The sequence below is a fragment of the Bufo gargarizans genome, chromosome 4 (genome assembly GCF_014858855.1).
Source record: "Bufo gargarizans isolate SCDJY-AF-19 chromosome 4, ASM1485885v1, whole genome shotgun sequence".
Taxonomy (NCBI): Eukaryota; Metazoa; Chordata; class Amphibia; order Anura; family Bufonidae; genus Bufo; species Bufo gargarizans.
In genome coordinates this window covers 430,112,822-430,128,089 of record NC_058083.1, presented here as the reverse complement: position 1 = coordinate 430,128,089, position 15,268 = coordinate 430,112,822, and the positions used below count along the sequence as shown (strand labels likewise).

The window sequence follows — 15,268 nt, the reverse complement described above, 5'->3', positions numbered from 1 at the left end:
TTGTCGTAAATATTTTTTATTCTTAAAGGGGTTTAGATCCACTGTAATCAGCTAGCGTGTTACTGGCACTAATTATCTATAAAAGATGTCCCTCTAAAGATTTTATTTTGCCACTTGTGAGTTTCTGCGCCAGCTGATCAATGGTGAGGTCTTCCTGACAATGAAGCTCCCACTGCCTGTTGACTCCTAAACAGGAAAGAACATTTTTGTTATTAATGTGCAAAAATTCATTAAGCATTTTTGTTACAGCAAAAATGGAAAAACAAAAAAAGTGCCTATATATAAAATATGAGGTATAAATAGATCTAGCTTGACCCCAGACCCTATTACTATGAACGTGGAGGTCGTAGGGTGTAATATGGCCAAGTGTTTGAGAGTAAATGCTCATGTCAGTGGGAAATTAACCCCTTAGTAACCTGCCTGTTTTGTGCCTTACTGACTAAGAGGTTTTTCATTTTTCCATCGTCACTTTCCAAGAGGTGTAATGTCTTTGATTTTTCTGTCTATGTATTGTAACTGTATGAGGGCTTGTTTTATTTTTTAATGGTGCCATTTTGGGGTACACATAACTTACTGATTAAGGCTGGGTTCACACGGGCGTTGCGGGAAAAGATGCGGGTGCATTGCAGGAACATGCGTGATTTTTCCCCGCGAGTGCAAAGCGTTTAAATGTGTTTTGCACGCGTGTGAGAAAAATCAGCATGTTTGGTACTCAGACCCGAACCTGGACTTCTTCACAGAAGTTCGGGTTTGGGTTCAGTATTCTGTAAATGTTATTATTTTCCCTTATAACATGGTTATAAGGGAAAATAATAGCAATCTGTAATACAGAATGCTTAGTAGAAGGTCAATTGAGGGTTAAAAAATAAAAATAAAATGAACTCACCTCCTCCAATTGATCGCGTAGCTGCCAGTCTCCTGTTCTATCTTCAGGACCCGTCAAAGGACCTGTGGCGACGTTACTGAGCTCATCACATGGTCAATCGCCATGGTGATGGATCATGTGATGTATCATGTAATGAGCACAGTGATGTCACCACAGGTCCTTTGACAGGTCCTGAAGAAAGAACAGGAGACCGGCAGCTACGTGATCAATTGGAGGAGGTGAGTTAATATATATATTTTTTTTTAACCCTCAATTGACCTTCTCCTAAGCATTCTGTATTAAAGAATGCTATTATTTTCCCTTATAACCATGTTATAAGGGAAAATAATACAGTGAATAGACTTTCATCCTAGCAACCATGCGTGAAAATCTGCACTTGCTTGCGGATGCTTGCGATTTTCACGCAGCCAAATTCACTTCTATGGGGCCTGCGTTGCGTGAAAAACGCACAATATAGAGAATGCTGCGATTTTCACGCAACGCACAAGTGATGAGTGAAAATCACCGCTCATGTGCACAGCCCCATAGAAATGAACGGGTCCGGATTCAGTGCGGGTGCAATGCGTTCACATCACGCGTTGCACCCGCGCAGAAATCTCGCCCGTGTGAACCCAGCATTACTTTTATTAACTCTTTCTGGGAGGGAGATGGGGAGAAAAAGAGTAATACTGCCACTGAGTTTTTACTTATAATAAAATAAATTTTGCTGCGTTTATTTTTTCGGCTTAAATAACGTGATAACTTTACTCTCAGGATCAGTACAATTACAGCGTTACCCAATACATTGTTTTGTTTTTTTTTAGATTTTACTACTCTTGCGCAATAAAAACCCTTTTTTTAAAAGAAGAAAGTCTTTTTCCATCGCCACATCCCAAGACCCGTAACTTTTTTTTATTTTTCTTTCTATGGAGCTATGTGGGTGCTTGATTTTTGCAGGATAACTTGTAGTTTACATTGGTATCATTTTGGGTTAAATAACACTTTTTGATATTTACTTTTTTTTGGTGGCAACTAAGCAGAAAGCAATTCTGGACTTTTTTTTCTTTCTTACGGTATCCACTGTATGGGATAATTCACATGATATTTGTGTAGTGTGGGTTGTTACAGATGGGTGATGCCAAACGTGGGGGTGATTTTTATTTTTCGCTTATTCAATGGGAAAAAAAAGCTTATTTTCTTATTGGAGTTTTTTTTTTTTTATAATATTTTGTTTTTACTTTTTTTTAACCATTTAATAGTCCCACAAGGGGACTATAACTGGTGAACTTTTGATTGCTTCTAAAATACAATGCACCGTTTCTATACGATCTCATGTGTTGTATGCTTTTTCACATAGAATTTTCAACCTCTTAATTCTGTACATACCTGAAAATGCTTGTCTTAAGTAGGGTTTTGAGCTTGCAAACAGTAGCTTTTCTTTGATCGGTGCATCCTCAGGAGCCCTAGTTAAACAACAAAAGTTTTATGATTTCATGGTATTTAATGCAAAAATTGAGAAACAAATGTATGGCACTATGACAATGGGTGTGACCTGTTTCCTACATCTGTCCTTGAGCAACCCAAACTGGCCATGATGCCTTAAAGATTTTCCATTAAGTATGCAAACAGGCTAATTATTGATATAACACAATTAAACATATCTGTGCAATATAAAGGATGCAGATGTGGATCTACTGTGTCACCTGAACAGATTTGACTACTCCTAGAGGCCCCTTTACGCTACTCAATTAAGTAGACAAATGTCGGGAAGGAAGTGTTCCTTCCCAACAACGGCCTGCTCTTCAGTAAAGGAGACTTCCGGATTTACATGCAGCGATCTCCTCCACAATATGGGGAGGATCAATTGCTAATGTAATTGTTCATCCCCATACAGGATCATTGTTTGCTGGCAGCAGAGACTATTTAGATGGCATGATCTGCTGCCCGCAAACTATGTCTGCACATAAGATCTTGTTACCTTATTAATGAGCATTAGGTAATCGGTGGCACCTTTACAATGGCAGATCTTCACTCAATGCTTGGGCAGTGTAAAGGGGCCTTAAGTGGCTCCCCGGGTATTTACCCTTTAACCCCTGTACAGGGATCTGGACTCTGCTGCAGGGGAGCCTTCAGGCCACTACTTCTTTGAGTAGCCAGGGGCGTACATAGAAGTCACTGGGCCCCATAGCAAAAATCTTAATTGGGCCCCCATGCACCATTCATAGCTCCTCCCACTACCCGTTCCTGGCCAGCGGTGTACTGATATGTGGGGTATGATATATAAATTACAGCTCGTACCTCATATCAGTACACCACTGGATATACTATATACCTGTACACACTGCATCCATTATACTGTATAATATATATATATATATATATATATATATATATATACACACAGATGCAGATGACCTAAACTTGATGGTTTACATGTTAAGTAAAGAATGTCATTAAAAAGATAACTCCTATTTCAATGGCTTTTGTCACAAGATAACCAAGATAACACTGTTCCATGTGTTATCGGAGTCAATTTTAACATTTTAGCTCGTAGATATATCTAATAGACTAGCTGAAGGACCCGGCTTCGCTCGGGTATATTTAATCTATTTCATTTCATGTTTGTGTGTGTTGTTAAAAGATATCCCCACTATCCACTATAACAGTGACATCTACAGCACCCCGCCCCCAAAACAGTGACCACCACAGCAGCCCACCCCCTAAACTTTGACCTTTACAGCAGCATTCCCCTTTAACAGTGACTTTCACAGCATACCACCCCCTAAACAGTGGCCTTAACTGGATCGGGGGATTGTCCTTTTGAACAGCTCATTATAAGACAGCAGCACTGTAGCGTGAGCTGCAGGGAGAATGTCACCCTCCCTCCCACCTCTGCAGCTGACAGAAGTTGATTTTTACCTTCAATTTTTCAATCCCTGTCGGCTGAGGAGTGGAGGGGGGCGTGGGCTAACCAGGTCTGGGTGTGGCATATCAGGACCTAGAAGTTGATTTTTAACTTCATTTTTTTAATCTGTCGGCTGAGGAGTGGGACGGGGTGTGGCCTAAGCAGATCGGGGGCGTGTCCTTTTGAACAGCTCACTCTAAGACAGCAGCACTGTGCTGTCTGAGTGTGAGCTGCAGGGACAAAAGTCACCCTCCCTCCCACCCCTGCAGCTGACAGAAGTTGATTTTCACCTACATTTTTTTTTTAAATCCCCGTCAGCTCAGGAGTGGGAGGTGGCGTGGCCTAACCAGATAAGAGGCATGGCTTAGTGGGACCTGGGGGCGGGGTTTTAAGTCTTTTGAGGGTGGACACATTGTGGCAGGGGGCGTGTCTGGGCTCCTTCCTGCAAGAGTGACTCCCCTCTGGGCACCTTACTGGCTCATTTGCATACCAAATAAACTGGATTTTCAGAGGATAAAAACATCTATTGCTGGAACAAAGTAACATCTAGAACTAAGGTACTAAGTGCTATTAGGCCATGGCTTTACTTCAATAGCAATTATCCTGGTGACAGATTTCCTTAAAAGCTCACCTACAGCAGTGAAAACAAATGGCTGGGTTGTTATGGAAATTTTGAGTATAACTGTAGGTGGAGGCTGGAGGACCTGCGAGCTCCTATTGGCTGATATATATATATATATTTTTTATATCTCAGGAACGGTACGTGCTAGAGAGCTGAGACCTGGCCTAAAACCTTCCTGGACACCTGATGTACCTGTGTGCCAAATTTCGAGATTGTAAATGCGACGGTGCGGATTCCTTTAGCGGACATACAAACATATACACCCCCCTTTTCAGCCCCCCTTTTTCCTACTTCCAGCATGAGGGCGGGCTTGGGCTCCTTCCTGCAAGAGTGACGCCCCTCTGGGCACCTTACTGGCTCATTTGCATACAAAATAAACAGGGTTTTCAGAAGATTGAAAACATCTATTGCTGAAACAAAGGCACATCTAGAACTAAGGTACCAAGTGCTATTAGGCCACGGCTTCACTTCAACAGCGATTATCCGGATGACAGATTTCCTTTTAAAAGGGCAGGGCTCTGTGGATGACACTGTTAAGGGAGCGGAGTGCTGTGGAGGTCACAGTTCAGGGGCAGGTAGAGTGGCCATTCAGGCCACCCTCAAAAAACAGACTAACCCTCCCCCGGTCCTGCTAAGCCACACCCCTGATCCAGTTAGGCCATGCCCCTCCCACTCCACAGCCAATGGGGATTGAAAAAATTAAGGTAAAAATCTACGTCAGCTGTAAGGGTGGGAGTGAGCTGTTTAAAAGAACATCCCTGTGTCCGTCCAGGCCCTGCGCCGGGCGGAGGACAGGGAGTCTGAAAGCCGGACTGTCCGCCCTAAAACCGGACCTCTGGCCTAGCCACTTTTCACCTTAAATCCCAGTCCGATTTTTGCAAATCTGACCAGTGTCACTTTATTTGGTAATAACTTTAAAACGCTTTAACTTATCCAGGCCATTCTGAGATTGTTTTCTTGTCACATATTGTACTTCATGGTCAAATTGAGTCAAAAAATGTCATTTTTATTTATAAAAAAATACCAATTTTACCAAAAATTTGGAAAAATTAGCAAATTTCCAAATTTCAATTTCTCTACTTTTATAATAGATAGTAATAGCTCAAAAAATTAGAAGGCTTAGATAATAGAAACTACATCCCTCAAGGTATTTAAAGCAGATTTTACAAACATTGTTAACCCTTTAGGAGTTCCACAAGAATTAATGGAGATGAAATTTCAGAATTTCACTTTTTTGGCAGATTTTCCATTTTAATCATTTTTTTCCACTAACAAAGCAAGGGTTAACAGCCAAACAAAACTCAATATTTATTGCCCTGATTCTCGCATACAAACACTGTCATATGATCATCTCCTAGTTCATACAGGTAGAAGATCTGCATTACATACATCACGCACATGTATACATCACACATGTACACATTACACGGATCACACTGCACTACACACATCACACCCTGCACCACACGGATCACACACATCACACCCTGCACCACACGGATCACACCCTGCACCACACGGATCACACACTGCACTACACACATCACACACTGCACTACACACATCACACACTGCACTACACACATCACACCCTGCACCACACGGATCACACCCTGCACCACACGGATCACACCCTGCACCACACGGATCCACGGATCACACCCTGCACTACATATATCACACCCTGCACTACATATATCACACCCTGCACTACATATATCACACCCTGCACTACATATATCACACCCTGCACTACATATATCACACACTGCACTACACACATCACACCCTGCACTACATATATCACACCCTGCACTACATATATCACACCCTGCACTACATATATCACACCCTGCACTACATATATCACACACTGCACTACACACATCACACCCTGCACTACATATATCACACACTGCACTACACACATCACACCCTGCACTACATATATCACACCCTGCACTACATATATCACACACTGCACTACACACATCACACCCTGCACTACCATAGAGTTCCATTGTAAAAAAAAAAAAATGTACTTTTTTTTAGGACTCTGCAGGATGGAAAAGTGTAGTGTACCACGTTTTTCCATCCTGTATATAAAATATATATATATATATATATATACACACATATATACATATACCATCTATATAAATGTATATAGAGATATAGATCGGTAAATAAATATCTCTATAAATATATATATATCATTTATATACACTGAGCACTGCTACACCAGAAAAACTGAATTCTGCTACATTTGACAAAGTCAGCACTGCTATATCTCAGCTCACCTACACTTCATTTGATAAATGCAGCTGTCAAAACTCATTTGCAAACACAGCCCTCATACATCTCAGCTTTCTTACATCTGACAAACCCAGCTCTACTGCATATCAATCTCCTACATTTCTCCGACATTGGAAGGACTCATTTTACTACAGGTGACAAATTTTGCTCCACTATTCTGAAATAAAACTCCAGCATTGTCCCATTTGAAGGGGCCTCTGCCTTGTGACAGCTCTGCTACACCTGACAAACCAAGCACAGCTACATGTGTAGAACTCAGCACTATGTGTAAAGAACTGAATTCCACTACATTTGACTAACTCAGGTCTGCTACATCTCAACTCTCCTACATTACATTTGACAAACTCATTTGACAAAGTCCACCCTACTACATCTCTGCACCACATGTAAAGATCTGAAAGCCACTACATTTGACAAACTTAGCACTGCTACATCCCTGCTGCATTTCATCTGTCCTACATCTAACAAAACACAGCTCTACTGCTTATCATTCTCCTACTTTCGAACAACGCGGTGTACTACAGGTGACACATTTAGCTCTGCTACTCTGAAAACAAACCTCCAACGTTGTCACATTTGGAGGCTTGTACCTTTGGTCTTTGTCAGCTTCAATCATGGGCAAGGCTTACTTGTATGTGGTTGTCTGGGGGGAAAGGGGGGAGGTGGCTTTGGGGTCCGAAATGGGTCAGGGCTCTGGTGTTTTCACACGGCGGCCTGCACTGGCAGCAGGAGCCGGCCAGCAGCCAAGCACAGGGGGAGGGAAGCGGGCACAACAGTGGATAAGGGCGATGCTCGTTTCACAAGGCTTCCGGCACTGGCAAGGATTGCACATGCGCGATCCCTCATAGGAGCTGGCGCAGCCACATACAGGGAGAGAGGGGGGCGCGCACACAAAGCTCTGACGTTTCGTGTACAGAGCAGGGCCACTCCCTCAGGCAGGGAAAAGCCTGTACACGAGACGTCATCACAGGAGCCTGGTGGATGACGTCGTGGGTCATATGACCCGCATCGGCCCTGCAGAATCCCGGTACTATAGTAGAAAACTGTAAATTACAAAAGTATTATTAGATAGGTTATAAGGCACATGGGCATATATTTATATAACTCGGAAAACCCCTTTGAGTTCAATATTTTGTTAATCTGAATTTTATGTGATGGATCAGAAGAACACAATAGTCTAAGTTGGAGAAGTGAAATGAGAAAAATATATAAATAAAACTATTGTTTAGTAATAGAAAAGAGAAAATTGCCATGTGCGTATGTATTCACCCCCTTTGTTAGGAAGCCCATAAAAAGCTCTGGTGCAACCAATTACCTTCAGAAGTCACATAATTAGTGAAATGATGTCCACCTGTGCGCAATCTAAGTGTCACATGATCTGTCATTACATACAGTACAGACCAAAAGTTTGGACACACCTTCTCATTCAAAGAGTTTTCTTTATTTTCATGACTATGAAAATTGTAGATTCACACTGAAGGCATCAAAACTATGAATTAACACATGTGGAATTATATACATAATAAAAAAGTGTGAAACAACTGAAAATATGTCATATTCTAGGTTATTTAAAGTAGCCCCCTTTTGCTTTGATTAATGCTTTGCACACTCTCGGCCTTCTCTTGATGAGCTTCAAGAGGTAGTCATCTGAAATGGTTTTCACTTCACAGATGTGCCCTGTCAGGTTTAAAGGGTTTCTACCACTTCGGTTTCACATATTTAGCTGTCAGACACTAGCGATCCGCTAGTGTCTGCTCTGCCCAACCATCCTAATATAATTGCTTTTGGGGCAGCCGTTTTGCTAAAAAAAGAACTTTTATTAATATGCTAATGAGCCTCTAGGTGCTATGGGGGCGTCATTAGCACCTAGAGGCTCCGTCTACCTTCAGAAACTGCCGCCGCACAGCGCGTCCCTCCAGCCTGCCCATCTCCTCCTGAATGCGATCCTCCTTGTGAGCGTATGTATTCTGCGCATGTGCAGTGAATGTCTGACAGCTTCCCTGCTCAGACATCTCCACTGCGCCTGTTCCTCGGAGCACTATGGCGTCATCGCGCAGGCGCAGTGGAGATGTCTGAGCAAGGAAGCGGTCAGACATTCACTGTGCATGCGCAGAATACATACGCTCACAAGGAGGATCGCATTCAGGAGGAGATGGGCGGGCTGGAGGGACGCGCTGGGCGGCGGCAGTTTCTGAAGGTAGACGGAGCCTCTAGGTGCTAATGACGACCCCATAGCACCTAGAGGCTCATTAGCATATTAATAAAAGTTCTTTTTTTAGCAAGACGGCTGCCCCAAAAGCAATTATATTAGGATGGTTGGGCAGAGCAGACACTAGCGGATCGCTAGTGTCTGACAGCTAAATATGTGAAACCGAAGTGGTAGAAACCCTTTAATAAGTGGGATTTCTTGCCTTATAGATGGGGTTGGGACCATCAGTTCCGTTGTGGAGAAGTCAGGTGGATACACAACTGATAGTCCTACTGAATAGACTGTTAGCTGCTTTTTTCTTGCCATAATACAAATTCTAAGTAAAGAAAAACGAGTGGCCATCATTACTTTAAGAAATTAAGGTCAGTCAGTCCGAAAAATTAGGAAAACTTTGAAAGTGTCACCAAGTGCAGTCACAAAAACCATCAAGCGCTACAAAGAAACTGGCTCACATGCAGACCGCCCCAGGAAAGGAAGACCAAGAGTCACCTCTGCTGCGGAGGATAAGTTCATCCGAGTCACCAGCCTCAGAAATCGCAGGTTAACAGCAGCTCAGATTAGAGACCAGGTCAATGCCACACAGAGTTCTAGCAGCAGACACATCTCTAGAACAACTGTTAAGAGGAGACTGTGTGAATCAGGTCTTCATGGTAGAATATCTGCTAGGAAACCACTACCTAGGGACAGGCAACAAGAAGAAGAGACTTGTTTGGGCTAAAGAACACAAGGAATGGACATTAGACCAGTGGAAATCTGTGCTTTGGTCTGATGAGTCCAAATTTGACATCTTTGGTTCCAACCACCGTGTCTTTGTGTGACGCAGAAAAGGTGAACAGATGGACTCTACATGCCTGGTTCCCACCGTGAAGCATAGAGGAGGCGGTGTGATGGTGTGGGGGTGCTTTGCTGGTGACACTGTTGGGGGTTTATTCAAAATTGAAGGCATACTGAACCAGCATGGCTACCATAGCATCTTGCAGCGGCATGCTATTCCATCCGGTTTGCATTTAGTAATTTATTTTTCAACAGGACAATGACCCTAAACACATCTCCAGGCCGTGTAAGGGCTATTTGACCATGAAGGAGAGTGATGGGGTGCTGCGCCAGATGACCTGGCCTCCACAGTCACCGGACCTGAACCCAATCGAGATGGTTTGGGGTGAGCTGGACCGCAGAGTGAAGGCAAAAGGGCCAACAAGTACTAAGCATCTCTGGGAACTCCTTCGAGACTGTTCGAAGACCATTTCAGGTGACTACCTCTTGAAGCTCATTATGAGAATGCCAAAAGTGTGCAAAGCAGTAATCAAAGCAAAAGGTGGCTACTTTGAAGAACCTAGAATATGACATATTTTCAGTTGTTTTACACTTTGTTGCTATGTATATAATTCCACATGTGTTAATTCATAGTTTTGATGCCTTCAGTGTGAATCTACAATTTTCATAGTCATGAAAATAAAGAAAACTCTTTGAATGAGAAGGTGTGTCCAAACTTTTGGTCTGTACTGTATACACACCTTTTTTTATTTAATTCTTTTAAAGGCCTGAGGCTGCAATGCGTAAGCAAAAGGCATCACTAACCAAACACTGCCATGAAGACCAAGGAACTCTCCAAACAAGTAAGGGACAATGTTGTTGAGAAGTACAAGTCAGCGTTAGGTTATAAAAAAATATCCAAATCTTTGATGATCCCCAGGAGCACCATCAAATCTATCATAACCAAATGGAAAGAGCATGGCACAACAGCAAACCTGCCAAGAGAAGGCCGCCCACCAAAACTCACGGACCGGGCAAAGAGGGCATTAATCAGAGAGGCAGCACAGAGACCTAAAGGTAACCCTGGATGAGCTGCAGAGTTCCACAGCAGAGACTGGAGAGTATCTGTACGTAGGATGACAATAAGCCGTACGCTCCATAGAGTTGGGCTTTATGGCAGAGTGGCCAGAAGAAAGACAGTACTTTTAGCAAAAAACTAAAAGGCACGTTGTGAGTTAGCGAAAAGGCATGTGGGAAACTCCCAAAATGTATTGAAGAAGGTGCTCTGGTCTGATGAGACGAAAATTGAACTTTTCGGCCATCAAAGAAAACACTATGTCTGGCGCAAACCCAACACATCACATCACCCAAAGAACACCATCCCCACAGTGAAACATGGAGGTGGCAGCATCATGCTCTGGGGATGTTTTTCAGCAGCCGGGACTGGGAAACTGGTCAGAGTTGAGGGAAAGATGGACAGTCATAAATACAGAGATATTCTTGAGCAAAACCTGTACCACTCTGTGCGTGATTTAAGGCTAGGATGGAGGTTCACCTTCCAGCAGGACAATGACCCCAAACACACTGCTAAAGCAACACTTGAGTGGTCTAACCACTTAAGGACCTCTGCCGTATATGTACGGCGGAAGTCTGGTCCCTAAACATGGCGCCCGCCCTCGCGTGGTGAGGGCGCCATAGCCGCAGAGTTTCTGCTATTTTAAATAGCAGAGACCCGCGGCACATGTATGTGATCAGCCATAAGGCTGATTGCATACATTTTCCCCTTCAGATGCCGTGGTCAAATGTGAACACGGCATCTGATCAGCCGGAAGCGGAAGTCGAGCGCTTCAGCTCAGCTAACAGCGGTCCCCGACTGAGATCGGGGAACCTGTTACATGCCTGAAATAGACCAAAGCCTGCTTGAGGCTTCGTGTCTATTTCAGGAATATACCAATACAGGCACCAATTGGCAGCATTGTATTGGTATAGTGTAAATGATGTTTTCAATGATGCCTATTTAGCCATCAATGAACACAATGGGCAATCTAATGATTGCCAGTTATTTTCACCCAAGGTGACTTAAAAAAAGTAAAAAAATATTTTTGCAAATAAAAAAAAAAAAAGGTCAAATCACCCCTCTTTCCTTAAAATAAAAATACTTAAACAATAACAAAAAATAAACATCATGGGCATCGCCATGTGCGAAAATGCCCATACAATTACAATATAACAATAATAATGGCATAAGGCAAATGGTGTAATGGGCAAAAAAAATAAAAACAGACGATTTGCCATTTTTTGTCACTTCAACTACCCAATCATTTTTTTTTTAAGTGATCAAAAAGTCGCACACGCTTCAAATTGGTATAACTGAAAAGAACCGATCGTCCCGCAAAAAATTAACCCTCACACTGCCCCATACACATAACTACAAAAAAGGTATAGGGATCAGAATATGGTTCTAAAAAGAATATTTTTTATTCCTCAAAGGTTTTAATTCTTTTTCAGTATTAAAACGCAAAAAAAATTATACAAGTGTGTTATCATTGTAACCGTACTGACCTGGAGAATGAAGATAACAGGTCAGTTTGACCGCATAGTGTACAGTGTAAAAAATAAAAACCTTTATCAGAATTGCGTTTTTTCCCAATGTCACCCAATTCCACCCCATTTGGATTTTTTTCCGCTTCCTACTACATGGTATGCAGCCTTAAATGGTGCCATTAGAAAGTACAACTTGTCCCGCAAAAAATAAGCCCTCATAAGGCTGTGAATGGAAAAATAAAAAAGTTAGGACTATGTGAAGGCGGCGAGTGGAAAACAAAAACGCAAAAAATAGAAAATCTCAGGGTCCTTAAGGGGAAACATGTAAATGTGTTCGAATGGCCTAGTCCAGGGATGCCCAACCTGCGGTCCTCCAGCTGTTGCAAAACTACAATTCCCAGCATGCCCGGACAGTCTACAGCTATCAGCCTACAGCAGGGCATGATGGGAGTTGTAGTTTTACAACAGCTGGTGGGCCACAGGTTGAGCATCCTTGGCCTAGTCAAAGCCCAGATCTCAGTCCAATAGAAAATCTGTGGTCTGACTTAAAGATTGCTGTTTACAAGCGCAAACATCCAGCTTGAAGGAGCTGAAGCAGTTTTGCAAGGGGGAATGGGAAAAATCCCACTGATAAGATGTGGCAACTGCTCATAGAAACTTATCCAAAGCGACTTAGAGATGTGATTGCAGCAAAAGGTGGTTCTACAAAGTATTGACTTTAGGGGGGTGAATAGTTATGCACATTGGCTTTTTCGGTTATTTTGTCCTATTTGTTGTTTGCTTCACAATAAAAAATAAATAAAAAATCTTCAAAGTTGTGGGCATGTTCTGTAAATTAAATGATGCAAATCCTCAAACAATCCATGTTAATTCCAGGTTGTAAGGCACCAAAACACAAAAAAAGTCAAGGGGGGTGAATACTTTTGCAAGGCACTGTATGTATGTCCGCTAAAGGAATCTGCACCGTCGCATTTACAATCACGAAATTTGGCACACAGGTACATCAGGTGTCTGGGAAGGTTTGAGACCGGGTCACAGCTCTCTAGCACAGACCGTTCCTGAGATATTACCAAAAAATGCAAATATGGCACATCTGATGACCTACATTAGCCAATAGAAGCCTGCAGGTCTTTCTCTTCATATCCCAGCTGCCATATACAAGGTCACATGTCCTAATAGAAGCTCACAGGTCCTTAGTCTCCACATACACACAGTTTTACACCAGGTTTCCATAACAACCCAGCCATTTTCCTTCACTGCTGCAGGTCAGCTTTAAAGGGACAGGACGCTGTGGATGACACTGTTAGGGGAGCGGAGTGCTGTGGAGGTCACAGTTCAGGGTGCAGGTAGGGTAGCCATTCAGGCCACCCTCAGAAGATGGATTTAAAAACCCCGCCCCCAGGTCACGCTAAGCCATGCCCCTCCCACTCCGCAGACGACGGGGATTGAAAAAATTGAGGTAACAATCAACTTCTGTCAGCTGCAGGGCTGGGAGGGAGGGTGACCTTTTCCCTGCAGCTCACACTCAGACTGCACAGTGCTGCTGTCTGAGAGTGAGCTGTTCAAAAGAACATGCCTATCTCCGTCCGGGCCCTGCGCCAGATGGAGGACAGGGACTGTGAAAGCTGGACTGTCTGCCCTAAAACTGGACCTCTGGATACCCTAGGGGCAGGCTGCTGTGAAGGTCACAGTTAAGGGAACGGTCCACTATGGAGGTCAGTGTTAAGGGACAGATTGCTGTAGAGGCCACTGTTAAGGGAACAGGGTGTTGTGGAAATCACTGTTAAGGAAATGGGGTACTGTGGAGGTCACTAATAAAGGGGCGGGTTGCTGTGAAGGTCACTGATAAGGGGGAGGGATGCTGTGGAGGTCACTGTTAAGGGGACAGGGAACTGTGGAGGTCACAGTTAAGGGGGACAGTCCGCTATGGAGGTCTGTGTTAAGGGGGCGGGGTACTGTAGAGGTCACTGTTATAGTGGATATCGTAAATATATATATATATATATATATATATATATATATTATAAATAAAAATAGGGAATGGGGAGCAAATTAGGGATACTTTCACACTTACGGTAGCCTTTTCTGGCAGGCTATTCCGGAGGGGGAACAGCCTGCTGGATCCGTGCTACTGCAAGTCCACCGTGTTGGCAGAAGTCCACTCCGGCCAATTCACTATAATGTAGTTTCATTCCAGCCGCCTCTCTACATGTTTGCCCTGCTGCAGCCAGACCTTCGGCCTGCTTCCATTATAGTGAATAGGGTCAGAGCGGACTTCCGCCAGCACGGTGGACTTGCGGTAGCACGGATCCGGCAGGCTGTTCCCCACAAGTGTGAAAGTAGCCTAAGGGAAAGGAGGAGGACCTCCTCTTTCCACTCCATTCTAGGCTCAGTGGAAAGCTCATATTCTGCACTGTTGGGGGTTGCAGGACCTGTGATGATGCTCTGCTGTGCAGTTCTTTACTAGATATACATCATCTGTGAGTATGATGATGTCATCACAGGTCCTGGCAGATGCTCCTATCTATGTAACCTAGGAACTACACCATTCTTTGTGCAGTCCCTTTACTACCGTAGGTGTACAGGACTTGTGAAGACATCATCATAGGTCCTTTAACTTTTCCCAACTGATGGTAGAGATAACTATACAGGAGCTGGACTTAATGAGAGTACTTAGGGGACAGGGCCTATCTTCCACTGCAGACCTCTTTTCCCCACATTCCCCTCTATTGGAGGTACACCACTGTCTTCAAGTGACTGTTGACTGCCTGGGGTAAAGCGACAATGGTGCAGAACCATAAGGTATCAGGCAAAACCAAAACCATAGTCAGGGACAGACCGAGGTCAGGGCAGACAGAGTACATACAATCTAAAAATCAGTCCGAGGTCAGAACAGAGATCAGGCAAGGGTAAGGACAGGCAGTAATCAGAAGTCATGCAGAAGTCAGTACATAGAACAGACAAACAAACAAGTAATACACCTTTGAAGGGATCTTATCATATTAGAACTAATTGCTGGGAAAGGTGCCTGAAGTACACCAGGGTAACCAGCCA

At 43.4% G+C, this 15,268-nt stretch overlaps 1 protein-coding gene across 1 annotated transcript in view; it reads right to left on the bottom strand.

The window, feature by feature from the left end:
* Positions 1 to 15,268, bottom strand: part of DSTN (destrin, actin depolymerizing factor) — a 58,392-nt gene continuing 43,124 nt past the window's right edge. Inside the window, exons 3-4 of the mRNA XM_044291964.1 lie at positions 2,252 to 2,328; positions 1 to 186 (exon numbers count right to left, since the gene is read on the bottom strand). Of these exons, the coding sequence (XP_044147899.1) occupies positions 77 to 186; positions 2,252 to 2,328 (187 nt within the window). The 3' untranslated portion in view covers positions 1 to 76. The remainder of the gene's footprint in view (positions 187 to 2,251; positions 2,329 to 15,268) is intronic.